This window comes from Chanos chanos, chromosome 2, assembly GCF_902362185.1.
Source record: "Chanos chanos chromosome 2, fChaCha1.1, whole genome shotgun sequence".
In the NCBI taxonomy this organism is placed as follows: Eukaryota; Metazoa; Chordata; class Actinopteri; order Gonorynchiformes; family Chanidae; genus Chanos; species Chanos chanos.
In genome coordinates, this window is record NC_044496.1 from 12,098,810 (window position 1) to 12,124,034 (window position 25,225).

At 39.8% G+C, this 25,225-nt stretch overlaps 1 protein-coding gene across 1 annotated transcript in view; it reads left to right on the forward strand.

Annotated features, from left to right (window-relative positions):
* Nucleotides 1-25,225, forward strand: part of fam189a1 (family with sequence similarity 189 member A1) — an 80,744-nt gene that overhangs the window by 51,278 nt on the left and 4,241 nt on the right. The window contains exons 3-7 of the mRNA XM_030766851.1: nt 10,119-10,229; nt 15,013-15,144; nt 21,433-21,540; nt 23,663-23,823; nt 24,759-24,894. Coding sequence (XP_030622711.1) covers nt 10,119-10,229; nt 15,013-15,144; nt 21,433-21,540; nt 23,663-23,823; nt 24,759-24,894 — 648 coding nt within the window. The remainder of the gene's footprint in view (nt 1-10,118; nt 10,230-15,012; nt 15,145-21,432; nt 21,541-23,662; nt 23,824-24,758; nt 24,895-25,225) is intronic.

A 25,225-nucleotide genomic window follows, 5' to 3' on the forward strand; every position in this document is an offset into this window, starting at 1 on the left:
TCACAGTTTTCAAGTCTGTCAGGGGTGAAAGGGATATGTTTGTGTCCTTTGTTCCCTGCTCTCTCTCTCTCTCTCTCTCTCTCTCTCTCCCTCTCTCTCCCTCTCTCTCTCTCTCTCTCTCTCTCTCTCTCTCTCTTTCTCCACTCACCCTCCTCAGATAGTGTTATTGTGTGAGTTAACCCAGATGGAGGGAGTTTAATGGGAGAGACTGAACCTCTTTCAGACTGGAGAAATATCTCAGTGGAGCGGCTGTCATGAGCTGCTAAAAGAGCAGGAGACACACACGCTCCTCTGTGATCAAATGAGAATCAGCCTGAAAGCACAAGGCTAAGGCTAATCTCAGAGCCATTCATAGCAGAAGAAGGAGAGAATAATCCAATAAAAGATGAGCCTAGCTGAAGAATATTTTATAAAGAATATTGTTTTTCAGCTTTTCAGTTTGGTTAAAATTCCTGTTTTTTGGGGTTTTTTTTAATCATAGATGACTACGATTGATTCATCTATGAAAGGATTTGTTAATAGGCCATCATTCTTTGACAGATTTTTGTTTTATTCTATGCAGTTTAATAGGAGTTTGTTCTTTTTTATTCAGTTTGCAGTATGCTGTCAGATGATAAACTGACTAGTTTCCCATAGAGCAAATTCTCTGACCCCTTTACTTCACTTTGCTTGCAGTCTGCAGTTCCGTGGTATAAAAGCAAGCTTGACTTAACAATGAGTGAAGTGAACCAGGTGACATGCATGTGCACGTGCGTCTGTGATGGTCTATGGGGTGTTGATGGTGAGAATGTTAGTGAGTAATTAGTTGTCAGCAGTTGTGAGCATGTCTGTGTGTGCATGTGTGCATCTTGTGTGTGTGTGTGTGTGTGTGTGTGTGTGTGTGTGTGTGTGTGTGCCTATGATCACTGAGCTATGACTAGCAGTAGCTGACTTCACCTTTTTGTGACCCTCGCAGTGGCTGGGCAGCTGGGGTTTTCAGTCCATGGGAAATGACATCACCAAGCTTGGTGATATCTGCTGAACCAACTGAGCCGTCAAATTCTCCCGTGCTTTCTTGGCCTCTCGCTGTTTCAAACACTGAGGGAGAATAAACCGTTAAACCTGATGACGAACATAAGCGGTGTTGCCCCTCAAAAAAGCAGTTTTAAGACTTCAGTGTTCATTTCTCCTGCATTTCCCAATAGTTACAGTGGAATGGAGGACCAGGCAGTAAAAGGGCTGTTTTTTACGCTAATTTGTTATCTGTTTCTGAATAGGATGCAAGGAGGAAAAAAGGTAGTGAGCACTTGCTTTTACATTTTCCAGCTTTTTACGTGGCGCAAAAAAGTCAAGCAAATTCACATAAAATTCAAGTTTGTTTTTAAATATAAATCGCTGAGTTTCGTTCTGAGAGATATCAGATAACTATGGACATCTGATCTATCAGTGCAACACTAACAAAAAGAACTACAGTGGCTAATATGTGTATGATAACAACTTGTGTATCAAATGAAAGGATGAATAACGTGAAATGTTTGAATCTTTTCTTACTCTCAGTGTAAGAAAAGCTTTCATTCTCTGTCAGCCTGTCCTCCTCACCTAACCTCATAAAGTAAAGCCCCATAAACTGCACTGCCCTTGTTTTGGAGAACTCACAGTGGGGCTAGAGTCTCTCTGTACTCACAACGAGTGATGACTGAGAGAGGTGTCATTTGGGAGTAGGAAAGGAGAGAGAGAGAGAGAGAGAGAGAGAGAGAGAGAGAGAGAGAACATGGCCTTTTCTGCATGGTTCCATTTAATGAGGGATTATCCCTCTGTTTTCACACGATGACTCAAGGACATCTCCCTTGAGGCATTTTAGAGAGCACTCATACTCTTAGACACACACATATACACACACAGACACACACTGCAGTTTTTATACCTATGTAATATACAGAAGTGTGATCACGAAAGAGACTGAGAGAGACAGAGAGGGATGGAAAAAGCAATGGAGAAAGTGAATGAGAGTGAGAAAGATTAAGAGGGAAGGCAAGCCAGAGAAAGAGTTAGAGTGAGAGTGAGAGATAGACAGACAGAGAGAGAAAGGAACTCAGATGAGTGCACTTGCAGGATGATACATTGGGATGTTTTTCAGTGTGGCGATAAGACAGATGAATTGCACGTACTCCTTCAGAGCCGTTCTTAGCTGCTGCTGTGTATCTGTATTAATTAGAATGTAAATTATATTCCATATCTGATCGGAAAGCTAAGATGATCTGTGCTCAGCAGGTTTTGAAGCCAACATCAAATCATATTAAATGGGTATTGCCATCGGGCTGTGTGCCGTGTGCATTTGCTCTTCATCTGAAGAGAGAGGAAAGTGCCTTGGCTATCCATTCTGATCCCCTTCTGTTCATCCTCTCTCTCTCTCTCTCTCTCTCTCTCTCTCTCTCTCTCTCTCTCTCTCACACACACACTCTCTAGTAGGGCTGAGTCTTTGGCAACACAGTTTGTTCTTTGTCACTAAATAGTAGAAACAAATAGGGGGATCCATCATGTCCAAACAAACTTCTTCCAGTTCTCTCTCTCTCTCTCTCTCAATTCAGTTCAGTTCAGCTCAACTCTACCCAACTTGACTCAGTCCAATAAGCTTTATCAAGACAAAATAACACATTTGTATGATCAAAGTAACAATGATTCATACAATTAAAGTAATCAGTTGTGACTGAAGGAAAAGGGAGCAGACAGTGACTGGAAAAGGGCAAAACAGGTAGATAATACAACAGACACAGCAACAGCTACCAACATCCAAAACATAAGAGAAGCGAGAGGCGCCACAGGGATTCATGACAATTCATGACAATTGCTTCAGATTTCATAATTATCAAGGATATCATTTCACTGCTTTTGCATATCACCCATGGAGTTAAGATTTATACCCAGCCTTGAATGTCTGTAGGTAGTACTCACAAGCATGCTGAAAACTGATTGGTCAATCTTTTAGCCAGTTTTTAGTAGATCACAAGCATGCTGAAAACTAATTGGTCAATCCTTTAGCCAGTTTTAAATAGATCACAATTGACTGAGAAACTGTAAATTTGGTGGCTATGCAGAACTTATTTCAAATCAGTTCATTTCTTGTGAAGATTTTGAACAACGAATTATCTGCATATTTGATGGTTGCATATCCAATTTCAACTCATTAAGGTAACATTTTCAAAGACAATTTTTGTTAAAAGTTTTACTAAAAAAGAATTCTAAACGGAATATCAGATATGCTGTATATGTATGGGATGCTGAGGCAAAATTGTTCCACATGGGAAGAGTGATTTCTCTTGCTTTAAGGTCAAACAACCATTCATAGCAGGAAGAATAAGAAGAACAGATGAGCTAAAAAAATTTTTTTAAAAAAACACAGTCTCAGTCTCCCTGCTTGGTAACATGAATACTAAATGTTATAAGCAATTATGATATTGTTTTAGGAGAGGCTCACTCTTTCTCTCTCTATCTCTTTATCTCTGTTGCTTTCTCAATCTGTCTATAAATCCATTTTCCCTCTCTCCATTACTCCCTCATTTCGTATTTCGTATTAATATAGGGTCTGTTCTTATTCACCTCCTCTCCTGGGAGCAACATAGTATTACTACCTCATTCCCTCTCTCCGTGACTGATCAACTAGGAGAGTAATTATGTTCTGTTGGAATTGGAATATTGCCTCTTGCCAAAAGAACAGATATCACACTTCTCTAGTTCATTAGGTTACGTCACTCTCAGATCTATAAACTATTCATGAAGGCATCTTGACTTAAATAAAAGACAAGTACTTTTAGTGCCTTGCCACCAGATCCCAGGTAACGCTGATCTGGACACAAACATGATCTTTCCTTTAACTTGACCCAGTCATTGTCTTTCTATCTCTCACACACACACACACACACACACACACACACACACACACACACCTCCCTCTCACTTTCTCTCTCTCTCTCTCTCGCTCTCTATTTGTCCTGTCAGCTCAGAGGTATATACCTGCTGGGAGATGGGTCTCTAATAGCCCAAACTCATTACCACCTTCACAGCAAGGGGTTCTGTCCAGGCCTCCTTGTTTTAGTGGATAGAGGTCAGGAACTTATTAAAGTTGAAAAGTATGGGTTAATCACTCTCTGACCCCCTGGAGTGCTGTTTTGCTCCTTGGTCCATTTTAATCAATGAGTCTTTAGGACTATGCTGCACCTTACCCCCCCTACAGCCCAATTAGACAGGACTGCTGAAATACATTTCTGTCTCTTTCAGTCTGTTTCTCACTCTCTTTTTCTCTTCATCTGTTACCGTCCTTTTAATCCTTCTTTCAACCTGCTATGATTTTCCTATTAACTGTTGTTATTGGTGTTCTATTGCATTCTACTCTATTCTATTATTTTTTTTGCATTCATCAGGGTGTAATAAAATAAATCTTTTTTTTTTTTTTTAACTAGTGTATTAGCACTTTAGTCATGTTTTGATTGCATTTTACCTGATGTGTAAATCACATTATAAGAATTTATCTTTTGACTGACACACCATGACAATTACATGATATTTGTAATGAGAAATAACAAGTTTTAAATATTTTTTAATGGTGCTTGACTCCATAACATGAATGTATTGAGTGGAAACATTTCCACTGTTCTTGTATTGGTCCCAAAGCGATCGCTCTGATTTTTTTCAGAGCAGAAAAAGCCCTCAGCTGCGAGTTTGTTCTGTTAGGGTGGTGTGTTTACCTTGACCCTCAGGATTAGCAGGCCGCGGATAATGAATGAGTGTGTAAGCGATATCCCCTCACGTGCTTAAACAACTTTTTCCCCCTGGAAGGACTCATCGCCTGTGAAATCCATTATATGTCACTCACATTTGACTTCACTCTTTTTCCCCCCTTGATGCTGTTACAATAGAACCTTATGGGTTTGTTAAAATGAGTGTGGCTGTTTGTATCTGTCTGTTGGGATGGACATTTTAAGCTGTGTGACTCGCATTGATGGAGGACAAATGTACGTTGGATTACTAAATCAACTGTGATTTCAGCCATGGCTGTGCATGTCTTACTGGCCTGATATGTTGACTCTACCCAGGAATGAAACACGTTAGTCCCTTGTCTCTGATATTCAAACCAGCTGCTGCAGCACCCAGGTTTATGTGTTAGGCAACTGGAACACAGTTATATGTTTATATATATTTCTCATATTCATATGAAACTCTACTGCAGTCTTGGTGCAAAGGGAGAATTAGAGAGAATTAGTTGACTGACTGCTGTGCTGTCTGATAAATGTGTGTTCGGCTGATGAGGGGTATCTTCCAGACATGTCAACAAGCAGGATGGCAGACTGATGGAGGCATCAGACCAAAAAATTCAAAGGAAAGAAAAAAAAAACAAAATATGTAAACAGCAGAAGTGACATTGCCCGGTCTTTCCCGACTGAGATAATTGAAAATAAATGATGCTTTGTTTTGGCATTGCCGCAGACTAAATGCTGAGAATCTGAAAACACAGAGCTAGCCATTTTACAGCCAGACTAAAACTCTATAAGGGCATTGGCAAATACTGTGGGCCCCCAGTCCCTGAACCTCCACACCTCCCCAAGCCTCCCTCTCTAGGGCCTGACCCCCATCTACAGCCTCACATAACTTAGTATAACTTGGTCAGATGTCAACAAGGTGTCATTTTATCGCTTAACCCTTGTTAGCATGCATTGTTTTTATAATATGTGCTAGCCAGAGTTTATTTATCTTAACCTGTCCCCTTTGCCTTAGGTCAGAGGCTATGGGGAGACATCTGGGCAGGGGGTGGGGGGCTGGGGATGGGAGTAACAAGTTATGTTTAGGCTGACCTCAGTTTCAAGGCTAATATCACTTACCAGGTGTAGCAGCATTCGGATAGGGATGCTGTCCTCATGCATTATGGAAAACCTGAATGTTTATCTGTTCTCTTATAAAAGTTGTATGAGAAGATATATCCTTCATGCTTGGAGATCACTCTTAAGTCGCTGTCATGCGCTAAACACATCATGTGTGACGGACATTTCAAAAATTGTTTTCTTTTGGTACCTAATCACAGCCTCCTTACTTCACCAGGCTGTCGATGCTAGCGTGGCTAATGATGCTATTAAGCTGTAGTAAGGACAGAGACAGGGGAGACATCGGCAGAATGGTAATGCTACATCAGCACTGCAATTATTGTGATAGATCTGACTGAGCTCAAAGAAGCTGTTTGGCGATAGGGGGTCTCTGATGAGTTGTGCTATTAGAGACCAGTTCAAGCAATGTGTGTTCACGCTGGTGCTCTACTAGCCATGTACAGACTGTTGATTGATTTGGTATTTTTCTGTTAGTTACTGATGAATGAAGTTAATGCAAGACTGTGCAAGACTGTGCTCTGAATTTAAAGGTTGATTCAAGGTTGTTGGGTTTTTTTTAGTGTGTTTTTTTAGAGTGGAAAGTGGATACAAGTTCATTTCAGGGTGGAGTTTTCTTTTGGAAAAGGAACAACTTAAGCTGCTTCAAGTTCATATTCTCCATTTTCCTCAGACGTTTACCAAACTGCTATAGGACCTTTTGGCATGTGTCTTTGTCAAGTACTGATGCATTTTATTCAATTAGTAATGAAAGAACAGTTGGGAACACTAAAAACAGGAACACAGTTTTTTCCAAAGACCGTCGCATAAACAATAAATGAGCCAAAATGATTTTGCTTGCAAATTAGTCATATCTTAGTCATATCCTTATCCTGCCACACCGGAGATCTGAAACACTCAGTCTTTTTCTCAGTGGAAAGTGCTACGCTTTTTCCTCCGTTGATGAGGCTCTTGTAGAATGTGTGTAAGTTCGGAGATTGTGGGGTCAAATATTTGTTCGATAAAGTTGAAGTGACAGAACTCTCTCCAGCAGTGGATGACACATGGTCTGCTGCTCCACCTGCACAAAATGTATATGTGTTCCACCTCTTACACTAGAGATGATTAAACCAGAGTCTGTTTGTATTCTCTCTACATATGAACTCACATCTATTTCCACACAGTAGGAAGTAAGAGACAGAGGTGTGTGTGTGTGTGTTTGTATATTTATGTGTGTGACTGACTATCAGGAAGGGAGTGAGGGACAGAGCTGTGTTAGAGTGTGTGTGTGTCTGTGTGTGTGTTTATCTGTTTATGTATGTGACTGACTATCAATTAGCATGCTCACCAAACCGTAGTGCGATCTTAATGTGAAGCCCATCGCTATTTCCAAAAACCTGTGTGAATTAAATCCTACCAATACCCAATGTGGTGCGACAACAATGCACGCTGAAGCCTCTAATACCCTTTGACTAGTAGTAGTGGAACACTGTGGTGTTGCCCAGCTATTGCTGGCTTGTGTGAAATGTTGCGGATCTGTCCTAAGGATGCCCTATGCAGGGGAGTGGTACACATCATGCCATGCCCCTGTCTGCTTGGCATGCAAATGGCAGACGGATTGTAATTAATAACTGGCTGTTAAACAGTGATATGTGATCCCACATGGTAATTATAACACCCCAGCATGAAGCCAGGCGGGGTAATTAGCCCTGTATGACTGAATCTCATTGGGGCTCTGTGGGACCGCTAAAGGACATTCCCCCATCAGGTCAGCCACTTTAGTGCATAAACACATCTATCATTGTGATTTATAATGTCATATTCTGCATCTCATTGGATCTGAGATAATGTATTATACTCTTTGGGCTGTGATACCATATGTCAAATGAAGTCATGCCGAATTACATTATGCAGTATAATCTTATTTTATGTTGTGTCAGACACAAAAATATCCTGCACAGTAGGATGTCATATCCTCTCTGTAGCTGTCATGGGGGAAGAATGGAGACATTTTTATCAGATCGGGTTTGATGGAATCAGGACAAACTGTTTTGTGTCGAAAGTGATGAGAAACAGTTATCTACCCTCATGGTGCTTTAGGAGAGAACTTGTAAAACAATGCAAAAAGTGTGTTGAACATAAACACATGGGGTGTAATATTTGCTTAGTGATAGAAAAAAGGGCTGGGTCTGAGGGCAAGTTTCCATGCGTGTATTACTCCGTCTGAAGAGATGCTTGCAAAAAATATTTCTCATGGAGGTAAGTTAAATAGGACTCAACTGAGGGAAAGCTAGTTCTTTTCTTAATAGTCCTGTATTATTGATTGTTTTTACTATTGCCCATAATATATGTACAGAATTGATTAAACAGCATTTTAAAATTGTATTTTCACTGAAAGAGCGTTCCCTGAAAACAGCAAAGTCGTCTGTTTTCTGAAAGATACTGTGCACACTGCTTGACGCTATTGGCAGAATATATTAGCGCGAGCTGGAGCGGTGTGTTTGATTTGCTACGCTCAGCTGGCAACAAGGCAAAACCCTGAGAACAGTCCATTAAGGGTCCTCTCATCTCCATGGCGCTCAGAGACAGCTCAATCTTTTCATTTTCTGCTTTTGAAAATCAGAATCATTATCGCCATCATTGCAAGTTGATGTTTTTGTTCCCTTGTCATTCATGCAGTGATCTGTTTTCCTCCTGAAAGAGACTGAGGTGTCACCTCTGTGCTTCCAGCTTGTTTTTTTTTTCTTTTTCTTTTTCTTTTTTTTTTTTTTATTACTGTTGCTGTCACGCAGCAAACTAGCCATATGCTGTGACAAGAATGCTAATGACAATGTCTTTTTGTTTAGTGATTCATTATAAACATCTGAGAGAGAGCACAGGTTTTGTTTTGCTGTTTTGTGTAGAGGAAAGAATGTTTTTTGGGGTTTTTTTTAACCACAGTTATTACTTTTTGCTGATATATAGCACTTAATCTTATAAGCCCAGAGCATTTTGGCGAATTCCATAGCCTTTGAATTCCCTTATGTTCTCCACGTACCTACATTAATGGATTGATTCAGTACTAATGGATCCCGCTATAGTCAGCATAATGGCCATACATTATTTAAACTAGGGGAAAATTTGTGAGTGATGCCTTTGCATTTTGGCCAAGGACCATGACAATGTCAGGAGTACACTCTGTTTGTGTGTCTGCCCCTATAAATCGCTCTATATATTTATTTTTTTTTAATTTTCAGGCACTCCAAGAAAGCACCTAATTTTACCTTCTCTCTGTGTTGATTGCATCTCTTTCTCTCTCTATCAATCTATCTCTCTTGCTCTCTCCCCTCTCTCTCTCCTTCTTCTCCACCCACTCCTCAGCTTTGATCCACCACAGACAAAAAGATTGTGGCAAGCAAGTAACACTACACTGTTCAATGTCTCTCTCTCTCTCTCTCTCTCTCTCTCTCTCTCTCTCATGTGTGCCCTACCCCCTTTGATGTCCCTAGTGTCCCTGGGTTAATGTCTCTTTGGGGAGTTGGGATGGGGGACACTGTTATAAATCACTATATAGTGTTGGAAAGCCAGCCCTGATATACTGCTTCGTGGGCTTCCATGTAATCTGCTGGGGTTGTACCTGACAGCTTTAAATCCATTCTATTATACATGAACTGTGATTTAAAGGGGCCAGAATGTTCCCTCTATTTCTTCCAAACTGAATGGATATCCCAGAACTGTCAGGTATGAAATAAAGAGGATTGTTTGTAATAGGCGGTAGAGGCCTGAACGTGGAAGTTGCAATTCTGGTGAAATGGTCACATTTGAGATCTATCAAACTGCGTTGGGACTACATTGATAGGATATGAGGTAAGAAATTAGGGAGAGATTGGTTTCTCTACCTGCTCATATGTCACGGGTCCTATTCCAGTCTCTAGCCAGCACAGGGACTGGAGAAAGGTGTTACATCCAGACAGATTGGATCAGTGATATTCCCAATGCTGTTCACACTGGGCCTCTCATGGAAAGGCACGAACTGTCTCCTTCCAAGTTCCCTCTTTTCTTTTAGATTGATTATTGATTGCTCCAGTGATTGCCCCTCGTCTGCTCCTTTTACGCCTCTCATTCATAAAAAGTCTTAACCAATCAGTTTAAATTTGTTTTTTGTTTTTTTAAGTGTATGAACCGATCATGATACATTTTTTGTGGAATTTGTTAACTGAACTGTGCAGCAATACAATGATGTGATGTTCCCACTAACTAGTACCCCCCCCCCACCTTTCTCTCTCTCCCCATCCCCTTCTTCCCTTGTAGATCACTTTCTTCATGTTGTTGTCAGCAGTGTGCGTGATGCTTAACCTGGCTGGATCCATCCTGTCCTGTCAGAACGCCCAGTTGGTTAACTCTCTGGAGGACTGTCAGTTGGTGAGACACACAGACACACACACCACATCTCCCAATGCTATCTGATGCAACTGGATATGAGTTCATTTATTGTTTTTGGGGGGTTACTTTTAAGCAGTGTGTTTATTTACTTCTGATTTTCAGCTAAAGTCAACAATGAGACAAAATAAAAACAGCCTTCAACTGCTACAAAATTTAAAAGTAAACAAACAGACAGATTAATAGAAAACAATACATACCATGAATAAGATGAGTTTGCACACTAAGAAGAACAAAGACAAGAGGGAGAAACACAACCGTTTGCTGTTAAGTGTCAACATAGAGGAGATTATACTTTATGCTTTTCAGATGGAGCTCAGGATTAATTACAAACGTGTTGCCTCTTCTTATGACTCTTTTAGCTGTTCCACGATATAGTGTCTCAAAATGCTAATGTCTTTCACAGTTATAATCATTACAGTTTCTCTCTTCATAATACAGGTCACAATGTAGCCTTTGATCTGTTGATATACTTTGTTTAAGTGCTCTCTTTACATCTTTAAGTGTTTACTGAATTTGGTCAGAATAAGGAATGACTAAAAACCTACATAAAATGAATTCTAGTGCATAACTAATCCACAATGAGAGAGCTCTGAGAAATTAGCCAAGCACAGGATCCAGGCTCTGTCTGCACTACTGCCCATAATCAGTCTACTGAGCAGTTCAAATAAATATTAGTACCAGTTACTCCATGCCCTTATTAAGGAGCCTTCTGTGTCATTTGTCTGCCTGTGCACCGAGTTCAGCTTACGACTTTAATTATTAAGAAAAACATAATCAGCACCCGTCTGAAGGGTGAACTTTACATTCGTCTGCTCTGACAGCTCTGTGTTTCTGTTTTTCTACAGATACTCAGCACACAGTGTCCTACAAATTCACCGAGTTACGCCGTGCAAACAGGCTAAAAGGAACTTAGCTGATATTGGTTTATATCCTATTTATTCAGTGTAGGGTAGACTGAGACTCCTGTGATTTTAGTTATTGGTGGTGGTGGTGGTGATGGTGGTGGGGGAGGGGGGGGGGGGGGGTATTGATATTGAGTTTCAAGTGCAAGAAAAAAAAAAAAACATTTACCGAGAAAAAGATATTCCGCAAGGACTTAACCCACCGCGCAGTCGCTAACGTAAACAGTTACAGCTATTGTGCCTGGACTCCCTCTTCCTCAATATTCCTTGTCATTTCTGACTGCTTCACAGTGTGTGAGCTGGACTGAACACTGAACAATCCATGCACTCTCTTAAAAGTTAAATCTCAAAACAACATTTCAGGGAGCTTGTGTAATTTCTCTCTTATTGATATTATCTCCAAGGTTATACAAAGGAATCCGACACACCTTTGAATAAACTGGATTATTTTAATACACAAAGACATGGAGAGCATGTGTTTGTGTACTGTTCTTAGTGCCCGCTGAGCGACTGCTCACGAGAAAGATTATGATGGCATCAGACAATGCATCGGCGTCCCGGCCGTGTTTTTGCATGCAACCCATTGTACATGGTTTTATCTCCACTGCTGTCTGCTCAGCATGCGCCCAGGTCATGCCAGGACAGCACACAATCCCTCATCCACAGCTTTGTGAATCATAATTAAAGGAGAGGACAGCACAAGATGTTCATGGAAGTTACCAGTCTGCTGGAAACTGAAGTTTCTGTTGCCATTCCACTGAAGCTGAAAATTCTTTTGGTCAACCATTGCTTCCTCAGTGACATCATTCCCTGCGCCTTTTGTTTTACGTTCCTATATCTAGGACGAGATATTCTCCCACAACATTCATCCCAATATGTCTTCAGTCCTAATATACTCAGTGACCATAGAATCAGAGGAATAACTAAACGCTCTGTTTGTGTGTGTGTGTGTGTGTGTGCGCGCGCGTGTGTGGTGAAGGACAGACTAATCACATCCACAAACCCACATCACAACAAAGAAACAAGCTGTTGTCTCCAGTTAGAGAAAGTGAAAATATATCCTCCCAAATCCAATTTAAATTTGAAACTAATCACTGCCATTTAACGGAGGATGCGTCTCCCCTGATATCTCCCCAGTTATTAATTATTCAGCAGGGTCCGCTTTTGTATGCACATTAATCACATAGGAGTTCTAATTTTGTTTGCTGTAAACGCAGTTAAATGCTTGGTCTAGTTTTCAGCTTTCAAACAGAAACACGAACAACAAAAAGTGGGTTTCATTTCATTTCTTTTCTATTCCACTGAAGTGTGAATGAGTATAACACATCCTACTCAGTCCAGCCTTTGGGATGATCCTGAATTTCTAGTTTTAACTCTTTTTGTAATGTTGTGTCACTGTATTACAGCTTTATAGTGTGGATATACTGGTTCCAACTTCTGCCCCAGTTTGGTTTTATTGCACAATGTTCTCGTTTTCAAAATGTAAATAGATGATGTATAGTTTAGAAAGAACTGTCCAGTATAATATACAGCTTTTCATCTTTAAGAGGAAACATTGTTTATGAAATTTTTCTCCTGGGTCACACACACACACAGCTATCTAGTGTGTTGGCGAGGTATGACAAAAATTTCCATCTTGTCATCAAAACTGCTCTTGACATTTACCCAACTACTCCTGCCATGATAACTCATATCTGTTTGTCAGAGCTTTTTTGCACCATCACTCCAACACTACTGCAAGTGACAGGAACACTGATGCAATGTTCCACCTTACTCCTGAAGGCACGGTTCTTTAAGAGCAGAACCAGCGAGTCTCCTCATATTTTCTTTTAAGTGCTGCCTGTCAGTTTTTGCCGCTATGACTCGCATAAGAACTAAAGCAGAGGATTCTCTAAGGTTCTTAAGAGAGTGACCGCTGCAGAGAACAGCTTAAGCTACCTTTGGTTTAAAGTACTCTGAACATTCTATTAGCCCTTACATAACTTTTTTTTTCTTTTTTGGTCTCCTTCATGATACCGCTTTCTACCGCCTCGTTTTTTCTTCCCTGCGTCGCCGCGTGGTATAGCTTGTGTCTAAGACCCCCTGTAAACTGTGATCAACATCAGAGAGGTACTGATGGACAGCAAAGGCCATCTGGTCACAGCTGACCGGGTGCATGCAGGGGACAACATGCCAGATCAGCTCTGTGTAAAATCCACTAAGATGACTCCTCACTGAAGCATATGCAATCAAGAATTTTCTTTTCCATTTATATCATATCACTTACAGATAACATTTGATCTCTTAAGCATTATATTACTTTTTTGTATCACATCTCTCTTGAGCTTAAATATCATATTTTTTTTGCAAAAGAGAAAGAGATACTTTACGTTGACCAGGAGGTAACTGGCTAGGAATAAAAAATTAAAGAAACAGTATGAGAGGTAGTGTCTCTGAGAGACTAATTAAGTATTCAGAGACATTAAATTTTTCAGCCATTTAGTCACATCACACTGTAGATGTCACTGCTCAGTATGCACATAGAACAAAGAACTTGATTAAGCGCATTGTCCAGAAGACCAAAAACAGAGAGATGGCCTGTGCTGTGAAACTGTACCATCCTGTCATTGTAATGAAATGGTACAGAATGATCTGTATGACATGCGCCATAGGAACATACTGTATGTGGTACATTAAAAAAAAAAAAAAGTCAATTTTATAGGTCAGTGTAAAGAATGACTGTCTGTGCTTGGTATTTCATGTGACTTAAAATCGGTCCTTTGTCATTTAAAATGTCTCTTTTGAAAATTTCATGTCAGTCTCACTTTCAGACATTTTTATGGGGTTTTTTTTGTTCCCTTTTCTTTTTCTGTAACCGTGACAGATTGATTTTGCGGTCTGTGTGATAGTCAGGTCTTTCTCTGTGGCGCCCTACTTAAATAGATTTTCCACGGTATACAAACAGCCCCAAAAAACAAATGCAGAAAGGATCAGATTAGTAGTCGTCATGTCGCTGCAACGATTGAGAGCTGTGCTTATGGTTATTCCTTTTTCTTTAAATGATGTAAGAAACAATCTTCTTTTGTTGGGACAAAAGAAACGCATGTGCATACACGCACATCCACAGATATTGTCATGGTCACACACTAACACGTTCCCGTTGCACATGTTAACTGTTTACTTAGTCCTTGGCAGTGAGCTGACATGGTAACAGCTCTGTCCTGCTCTAGACTTGACTAGTAGATACATAAAGTTGACTGAGAAAAGGTAGATCGCTAATCCTTTCTCCAGCGCACTTCATCATCTGAGAGAGAGATTAGCATGTTAGACTAAGCGCCTCTTCCGTCGTCTCCTACTACACATGTTTCTCCTTAGAGGCCTTAGCTTGGCATGAGTGAAATATTAATGAAGTCATTCCCTCAATGCAATTAACCCCTGCTTGCAAAGTTCACATGCTGCTTTTGTACAATCTGGGTCAAATGAAGGCACCTTGTTTCCACCCACCATAACTGTGCCACACACACTACTACTTTAATACGTGCTCAAGGGGAAAAAAAAAAAACTTCTCAGAGACTTAGCGGTTTTAGAGTCTACAGCATTGTCTAGATCAGATTGCACTGTAATATTATGAATATGTCTTTCCCTCAGTAGTCCTTGGCATGCATCATAAAATTGTCTGATGAGAGCAGAACTTCTGTCCATCATAGAAATGCTTATATGACTGACATGTGTTATGATTTTTATGCCAAATTTATATCCAATTATCACCCATGTTCAGATATATAAGGGTAAGTTATCAATGCAAATGATAGTTAATGGTGAATAGGTATCATGATACGTGATTGAAGGCTTATCTGTGTTTTTGCTTGTCTTCTTTGCAGATTAAATTTGACAGCGATGGTGTGTGTGTGTGCTGTGAACTACAGCACCAAAGCTCCAGCTGCAACAACCTAGGGGAGACCCTTAAACTCAACCCCCTGAGAGACTGTAACACCATACGTCTACGGCTAAAGGTGTGTACCTCTGCGTGTGTGTGTGTGTGTGTGTCTGTTTATCTGTCTGTCTGTGTGCTTATGTTTATTTGCTGTAATGGATCAGTAGAAAAACCTTTGGATGAGACCGAGTAAGCGTGCCGCTGTGATTTTTAGTGTCTCATTTTTCTAGAGACGTAACAATCAACTTGTACTCTAGAGGCTGAGTCATGGTACAATAAAAGAAAAAGAAAAAAAACACATTTGAAGAAATGTGTCATCCTTTTCATTAATGTTTTCTTTGTATTCCCTCTGAGGGAAAAGTAACACAAAATTTACTTCAGACAAATGCTGTAACTGTGGCAGTTTACACTGTTGGTTTATAAGAGTTAATGTAGGCACAGCAGTGTAAAATATAATGATGGTATCCTATCACTAGGTGATAAGTAATTTCTTTTCAGTCATTTAAGTGTTTCATTGTTAAAAGCTTCCTTTGTTACTGTGCATCCATATTACTGTGTTTTATTAGTGTAGCATTATCTCTAACATTAAAGCTAGTCTTTTCATGCACAAGATGTATGGTTATCCGCCCATAAGGAATTAAAAAATCTTAAAAAATGAATTATTGGTTTAAAGAAGAAAGATCAAATGCATTTGTCCGTGGTCACTGACTATCAAAAAGGATGTCTTAATGAGCGCTATAAAACTAAGGCTAAGTGATGAGGGTGTCAGAGACGGTGAGTGATGTTCGCTTTGAGCTGCCACAATGTTCTCCTCGTCCCTGAGAGAGTGACCAGTGAGGTAGAAATTTATCACATTAAATTTCACTGTAGACCATGTTCAATGGTAAAACTGTAGCCTATAACTGTAATTGACTGATTAATCAGGGCTTTACACTGCACTGTGAAATGTCATACGTTGTTTATGTTTCATATTAACGTGAGTCATAGATGTGATCCTTCTCTGTTATTTTCACGCTATAGAACCTTCATCACCCTAGCTGTACAGGTATCGACAAAAACCGTGACCATTTTTCCGTGGAATCGGTGTTTAAAAGCATGTTTTTATCCCTAAAAAGAGCAAAGAAAAATGGAAACAAAAAACTTTCTACTTTGATTGGCCTGGGCATGCAGTGATATTAATGTTTCTTCTCAGAACATTCTCAATGCCTTAAGCCAAACACAGTCGGCACATAATGAAGGAGAGCTGGTTTAAATGTTGAACTGAAGTGAGGAGGCTGAGTTTTTGACCTTAGCTTTAGCCCTGTATTAGCTAAAGCATCTCAATGGGCTATTACTGGTTTCCTTAAAGGTATTTTTGCAGTTGAAACACTAATGTGATTTACCACGTCAGTATGCAAATGCCAGACGTGAGGGTGAAACACTTAGGTGTAGCATCTTCCCACATGTGTAAAACAGATGTAAGTATGCACTGCAGCACACTACAATGATCAGGCCAAACCCCTGAAACCTAACAGGAAATATGTATTTTACTGGGTGCGTATAATGGAGGGCTTATTTAGGAGAACACTGATGAGTAATTGCAGGGTGTAGACTCATGTTGTCAAAAGGAGAGCTAGAGATTGACACTGCCAATTGCCAATCTACACATTTAGGCACTTTCTTGTGGTCTTTCTTTAAACCCACACATGTGTATTGCACTCCCTAGGGACAGAAAAGAGAGAGATGGAATTTGAAGATAAGTTTGTTGCATTTCAACACGTCATATGAATATGTTTCCATTTTGAAAAATATACGGTGTCCACCATCTTTCCTGAAGGATCTCACAAACAAATAAATGTGTTTCTCAAGAACGTATTGATTGCTAAATAAATATTAGATTCTTATTCTTTCTTTACTTGTAATTAATATGTCGCTTGATAGAAAAAATGGTCAGTGTATTATCTGCTGTTATCAGTTAGATTACTACAAGTAGTGAGTGTCAGGCAGCCTGTGACCATAGTACAAACAGTATTAGTAGCAGCAAATGATGGTATCAATGTAATTGCAGAAGAATTGATTAATTCATAATATTTATAGTAATTTATTTCACTGTTTTTTTTTGGTTCAGAAGTTAGTTTGACGAGTTCATTGCTATTTCTGATGGATATCTAGCAGGCATTTTCTGTGAAATTTTCCCACACACGTTGAACCGTAAGGGAATTGTCTAGTTTTTGCACAATATTGAGTTTGACATTTTCCAAGTGCACGGATCATTTAGCGGAGTGAGAACGACTCTCAGCTAAATGAGATCCTCAGTCTGATTTCATCTGTCGGGCTGCATTTTACTTTGAGTTTTCCCTCTTTGAAATTATAAACAGATAGAATACAACCATCTTTCTTCATGCTTTCTCAATGAGCTTTCTCTGTGTAGTCCTCCCTCAGCGTCTAGGCTACCGGTCTGCATTGTCTCTGATAATAGCGTGTGCCTGTGTGGCTGATTGGGATGCACAAGGTGAGGCATTAGACTCAGAAGACAAATGAATAATGAAAGGCAGTTAGCACAGGCAGAGATCCCTTGTGAGTGGGAAGTGTATCCCAACAGAGTTATTTTTCTTTTGAATTTTGTAATGTTTCATTTAAAAAGAACTATTTTGAAATGAAACTTTTTACAGAAGCGTTTTCAAACGAGCAGCACAGACAATTCTATCTTATGCAGATCAAACGAGTAAGGATTTCAACGGTAAGTATTTTAAGTTGTTGGTACTCAGGTAGGCCATTATTTTATTTCAAAAAACATTGATACTAAACACTGTAATTTATGCAGTAAAACAAATTCTTTCCTCACTCCCAAGTTTGTGGCAAAGCATCTCAGTGATCAGGTCACACACAGTGTTGACTGTGCTCTGTCTCATTTCAGTGTAGTAATTTCTGTTTCATTTCAGTGTTGACTGTGCTCCGTTTCATGTCAGTGTTGACTGTGCTCTGTTTCATCTCAGTGGTGACTGTGCTCTGTTTCATTTCAGTGTTGCCTGTGCTCTGTTTCATTTCAGTGTTGTAATTTCTGATTCATTTCTGTGTAGTAATTTCTGTTTCATTTCAGTGTTGACTGTGCTCTGTTTCATTTCAACGTTGTAATTTCTGTTTCATTTCAATGTAAACTGTGCTCTGTTTCATTTCAGTGTTGCCTGTACTCTGTTTCATTTCAGTGTTGTAATTTCTGTTTCATTTCAGTGTTGACTGTGCTCTGTTTCATTTCGGTGTCGTAACTGTGTTGTGTTTGACAGTAGTCACACTGTCTGATGGGGTGGAACGCTCTTTAAGGCTAGACTTGACAAGTTGTGGCCCCCGTTTGACATTCTTGCTCTGTCTGCTTACTTATTCTCTACTGAATTCTACTGCAAGCATTGTGTGTTGTTCTCTGGACTTAATGATTACAAACATTTTGATTTCATCAGGTCAATTCAACATCGTTGTCATAATGTTGTAGAACTAAGCTGGAGAATAAACTAACTTGACCTTTCTGCTATGCTCAGCCTGTCCCACTCTTCAAACGTTTTATCACATTTTCTACATTTTTCCACAGTTTTCACTTTCTCTGTATTGGTAACTCTGCTGATAGCAATCTCATGTAGCAACCCATGCTCAGTGGTACATTTTCACTGAGTGGTTGTTGTGGCAATAATGCATTGTTGTTAAGTGGTAATAACTTGCAATTACTGCTGTTATGAGGTTATTATGACAGTTCAAGTTCTGTGATACAGCTGATTAGTCTGTGGTGTCGTTCTGATTGGTCACTGCGCTAATTCTGATCATTGACTGCTGTTTCACAATAAACGAAAATTAATGAACAAAATATAAATCCAAGCAATTAGGTCACATTACAGTTTTCCATGTTGGTAATCTCTCAACACCTAACGCTAATCAATAACACTAAATTAGCACTATGACTTCATAGCTAGGACCGCTGCATAAGTCAGTTTGAAAAAAAAAGAAATTTTAAAGGGATACAAGACTGGTTGTTGTTTTGGAAGCTGGAAATCTTCAAAATCCTTAATGAAATATAATTTAATGCTCTGTTTTGTTGAAATGCACAGTATAATTTACATCATGACATGGAACACTCAGTTCACCACTGTAATAACTGTGCGGCCGCATGTCTCATAATATGAGAGCATAAGTGAGTAATCATGAAGATATAATGTTATGACAGCCATCAGTTTTCTCATAATTAATATTACACAAAAGATTTGAGTAATTATAAGAAGTTGATCTGATTTTGTGGAGCTCTTATTATTATTAAACAGCTGTGAGAAGAAGTTTGTAAACCATTTGGAACTATCTGGATTTCTGCATGATTAGACCCTGAAATGTGATATGATCTTCCTCTAAGTCATAATAATAAATAAACAGTGTTATTTAACAAAGAGACACACAACATATTACACTGCCATATCTTTATGGAACAAATGGTTTAAATAATCAAGGTCACTGATGGAAAAAAAAGGATTTGAATCCTTATATTTAGTAACAATAGAACTATCGAACGTCCTTTATTGGCAATAACCTCAACCAAACCCTTTCTTTAGCTGCTGATCAGACCTGTACAGCACTTATGAAGTGCTTTGGACCACTCCTCTATATGAAACTGTTTCACTTTCTTGAAACAGCCTGTTTCAGATCATAGGACATAGCATTTCAGTGGGACTGAGGTCAGCACTCTGACTTTGTGAAATATGTCACGTCTTCTGTTTGAGCCATTCTGTTGTTGATTTACTCCGGTGTTTTGGATGACTGTCACGTTGCATGACCCACCATCTTTTGAGGTTTAGATCACAGACAGACACGCTGACATTTTGCTGTAGAATTTCCTGATACAATATGGAATTCATTGGTAGCTTAGTGATTGCAAGCCATCCAGACCCTGAGGCAGCAAAAAAGCTCCACACCATCATACTCTCTCCACCACGCTTCACAGCTGGGATAAGGTTTTAGTATGCAGTGTTGTTTTTTTTTTCCCTGAACACAACTCTATATACCGTTACCAAAAAGTCCAACTTTTGTCTCATCTGTCCACAGAACATCGTTTCAGTAGTGCTGTGGACACTGGGCAGCAATGTTTTTTTTGTTTTGGAGAGCAATGGTTTTCTCCGTGGTAACGTCCCCTGAGCACCAAATTTTTTTCTTATGGTAAACTTCTTCTCCCAACTGTACGATGATACATCAGAAAACAACTGCATAAAATCAGCTTAATTCTTATAATTGCTTACATCTTTTGTATGTTATTAATTATGAGAAAACTGTTGACATTATATCTTTATGCTTACTCACTTAAGCTCTCATATTATGAGACAAGTGGCCACAGTGGTGGTTCTGAACTGACTGATCCATGTCATGATGTGAACTGTGCTGTGCATTTCAACAAAACAATGTATTAAATTATGTTTTATTAAGGACTTTGAGGATTTCCAGCTTCCAAAACAACAACCACCCTTGCATCCACCCTTACATTTTATTTTCTTAGGGGTTCATAAACTTTTTTTCTCACAACTCTATGGTATAGGTTCCATCATTCAAAATTTTGCTTTTTTTCTTGTAGTCTTCTTGTAGTTTTATTGTTTCTTTTCTTCTTGTAGTCTGATGCTGTGCTGTCGATATGAATTTCAGCTCTGCTGATAACATGACAAAATGTGGTACTTATAGTTCTAAAATAAACCCATTTGTGAGACAAAAGATGAGCATTTTTCATATTCACACAATTACCTCCGTTTTACTGCTGACTGACTAAGTGATGCCCTTGTTCTTGTGCTAGAGCCTCTCAATTATATCCTGAGATATGATTTATTAACTGAATGAAAGTCATTTCACTGCAATGCAGACATGAATACACAGTGCTGTGCTGCGGTTTTGAAGAGGGTTTGTCTGAGAAGCCAAAAACACAATTTCACACAGGCACACTCTCACCATTCCTCCTTTTCTTCCCTCAGTCGTCAGGGAAACATTAGTTGCCAACGTCTGTGGACTGTGCTAGGAAAAAAAAAACAGACTGAGTGTCTGCCCCAGCAGCTCTGCTCAGTATGCCACTGGACTTCAAGTCCCAGAATCCCACGTTCCTCACCTGTGCTATGTTAATGGTCTGGAGTTTCTCCACTTTATGGGTTTTGTAGTATCAGCTCACAAGGTCAATCATGGCTTCTACCTGTCAATATCAATGGAGGACCACAGCGATATTCTCAAAGTTTGCATGTACAGCAAACAAACATTGATCCCTGTAGCCCTATGAAAGCTTTGGACAATATGAAGGGCTATCATTTAGATTCTCTGACTACCTTTCTCTCTCTTTCTCCCTCTCTCTCTCTCTCTCTCTCTCTCTCTCTGTCTGGTCCTGCAGGAGCTGCTTTTTAGCGTGTGTGCTCTGAATGTCATCTCCACCATTGTCTGTGCTTTAGCCACAGCTATGTGCTGCATGCAGATGGTGTCTACGGATGTGCTGCAGATGGTAAGTGTGTAGACTTCTTTCAGTCTTTATTCCCTCTCTGACCGACACTGTGTTCCACCATTTATCCACACCATATAGGGTCACAGAGAAAGATCAGAGCAATCAAGGAAGGTAAACATGCCTGCTTATTATACTCTTGAACTGGTAACCTGACCATTAGACCATGGTATGGTTTGAATTCATTGCCCTTGTCATAATAGCTGTATCAATTACACCGGTACAAATGAGAGTAGCAAATCATAGTTTTTTTAAGACATACTCACAACGAACCTGAGAAGTCCAGGGTGTGTGGAGGCAGTGAATAAAAAAGGAAAAATTATAACTTCACTAGGACCCGGGACCCTAATAGAGACACATTTCAGCATGTGGTGTTTTTTTTTTTGGTGAAAATTCATGGTATGCTTCAAAGTGACCCACTCTACCTGTGCAAGAGAGACACTGCTCCTGTGGCCGAAACCCAAACTCCGAAGGGAAATCAGCAAGGTAGTGTTGAATGTTCACCCCAGTCTCCTTGCCAGCCCAGGTTTCCAAAGCTTTCAGTCTAAATTGCTCCTGAAACCCAGAGAGATGGGTGACAGGATGGCTTTTTCAAAAATAGACTTTGACAGAAAGCAGTGGAATCAGAATAGCAGAGATTCTAGCGTCTTTTTAATAACCCCAGAGGGTTTTTTTTTTTTTTTTTTTAATCTTTTACGTGAGAGGAAATAAACTTGGGGGAACATAAAGTTTTAATACTGTATAGGAGTTGGTTTTGTGAGTTTTATGGGCAGTGCTGTAAATTGCCTGGCCCCTTGAATGGGGGCAGCCGAGGCCAGGAGCCATAGATTGATTGGCTTTCGTGACATTAGCAGGGCTGGACCATGGCTGAAGCCTACTGGAGCAAGAAGAAGAGGATTAGTTTTGTCTCACAGCGCAGGGTGGCAGGGCGAAAAATCACCAGGGATTCTAGCTGCACAGTCAATGCGCAGAGACAATGGCATTTGGGACCATAAGCCACGTACACAGGGGAGCCTATTTACTTTTGCACCTGTGATTTTTGTCTTTGTTTCTCATTTTCATTACCATAAATCAAGCAGATACATCCTGAACTATCACACAGGATCACTGCTTAACAGCCAGCACGGACCCCAGAGGATTAGGATAGAACACTATTCACGACCAATAAGACTACACTAACACTAAATAACAGCGACACTAGTTTTATTTCCTTCCCAGAAATTTACTACTCTTTATTAGTGTTATCCCCAACCGGGTAGTTTTACACAGCATTGAAATTCAAAGCTCCAGTATTTAACTGTATGTTAACTTGTCATCTAAATTTTGGAAGCTGAATCTCTGATTAGGTAAGTTCATTGACCAATAAGGAGCAGGTAAAACCCTGTGCGGTTAATGACATCTAAATAGCCCTGATGTGGCGACGACGGGGGCCGTGTATTCCCATCACATTGTGTTTCCCAAAACCTCTGCCTGAACATCAAAAGGGACAGGGTAAATAACCGTCCAACTGCTCGGTGGTACAGTCTCATTATGGGAGGAGAGGAATGCGAGACGTGATGCTGTTTTTTAAACACACACAGACATCAGGAGAGATTAAACATGGCTTTAGTTGCCAGGACACAGCAGGGTGAATGACAAAGGACCTGTCTCTACATATTCTCAGTGCACACATACACAGAGCTCCATGCTTGGCACAGGTCCCATCACGACTACAGAGGAGCCAGTTTCCAAAGCCTCTGAGAAGGTTTGATTTTTTTTTTTTTTTTTTTTTTTTTTTTGACAGTGAATCGACACATCATTAGATATTCACTCTCACATCATTAGATGCTGGCAGTTTCTCTTAGGTATTGGATCGTTAGCAACATTGCTTCATCTTAAACACATCTGATATCAGCGCTGATGGAGGAAAAGTTTGGTCGTGGTGTTTATAATGTACTTCTGCAGCAAATGCAAGAAAATTTTTACTTTTGTAATAGTGCCTGGACACCTCTTTCCTCTTTTGAACTGTTTGCGTTGTAATATTGTACCACTTGTATATGCTATTGGGGGTTTATATGTTTCTTCTTTCTGTCTTTCTCTCTTTCTTTCTTTCTTTTTCTGTCTATCTCTCTCTCTCTCTCTTCAGTTCATGCCTCACAGAGCACATGCATTGAGTGCTGATTGTATGACCCCTCATGGCACCATCCTTCACCAGACGCTGGACTTTGACGAATTCATCCCACCCATCCCCCCACCCCCCTACTATCCTCCAGAGTACACCTGCACTCCCGTGATGGAGGGCCAGAGGTACAGAAACACACACTCACAACCCAATCCCTTGCTCCCATACAAGATAAACCATTGTCTTCTCTGTATCCTTGACCCTCGGCATTCCTCTCTTTCACACGTTTGACCTATTTTCGAATTTAATTTCTGAGATACAGAGTTTGAAAATAGTCAAGAAAACTCAAGAATTCTGTTTCGTATGCCTTTGTGTTCATTTAAAAAAAAAAACACACACACACACACACACAAACAAAGTGTTATCATGCAGAGTGAATCCAAAGGTCATATAGTTGTTGTTGTCATAAAGAATTCAGGGATGCAAGGTCTGCAGAGGTATATGCTTCAGTGCCTGCTGTGCTGGTGTTTCACAACATCAAGAAGCACTCATTCTCTCAGAGTTGTAGAAATTTGCCATTGATTTCCTTCCCTCATTGAGAGACAGCCAGGGTGTTATCAGCAATGAAGCCTAACTGAAAAAGCTTGCTTACCCAGTGGCTGAATCTGCTGGTTCACTCGTGGGTAAATATAAATGAACAGAAACTTCATGTACAGTGAGTGAGAGGAGAATGGAAACATTTTTCCATATTTCTTAATAGAAGGCGCAACTGTCTGGTATAAGGATGGAGGTTATCTGAGTTCCTTAGAGAAAATGCTGTATTTTGATTGAAGGAAGAGGAGACAGAAGCTCAGATATCCTCATCTGGCCTAACAATATTACAGAAATGGTACAAATGGAATTGTGAAAAGCATTTTGTTTCAAATATATATTTAAAATGATGAGAAAATGCTTCTATTTTTACTAAAAACGATCAACAAAAGACCTTGAAAAGACAGTTCTTTGACATTACATGTGAAATTGTAAATCTAAACTTCATCTTACACAGAATTGCATCTCAGTCTTTTTGGCCTGCACTGCTGAGACAATGCTGTAACTTTTCTCTGTCTCTACCAATCAGAGGGCTTCACCTGGACTTCCCACACTCCCCTTTCAGTACCATCTATGGTGTGCCTATCAACAGCCCTGGCACTCTGTATCCCACTGAGCTGCCTCCTCCTTACGAAGCAGTGGTGGGACAGACCCCCGCTAGTCAGGTAAGAAATGCCATTTTTCATTATAATCCACACTTATGTGTCCTTCACATGAATCTAGATTCTGGATTTAACTTTGTTTTGTCAGTACCGTCAGTGCATCTAAATAATGGCAATAGACTGCTTTTCTAATGTTTAAGAGGGATGTCCTTGACTAGAAAGGTCAAACATTAAATGAAAGGGAAAAACTGAAAAAAAAAGTGCACATAAATGCAAAGATAAACACTTTGTAAATTTGTGAAGACTTATTTTGGCTGCTGTTCAGTGGAGTTTGAAGGAGAGTCAATTATCAGTAGATGTCAGAGAGTTACCCTAGTGTATAATGTACGGCAGT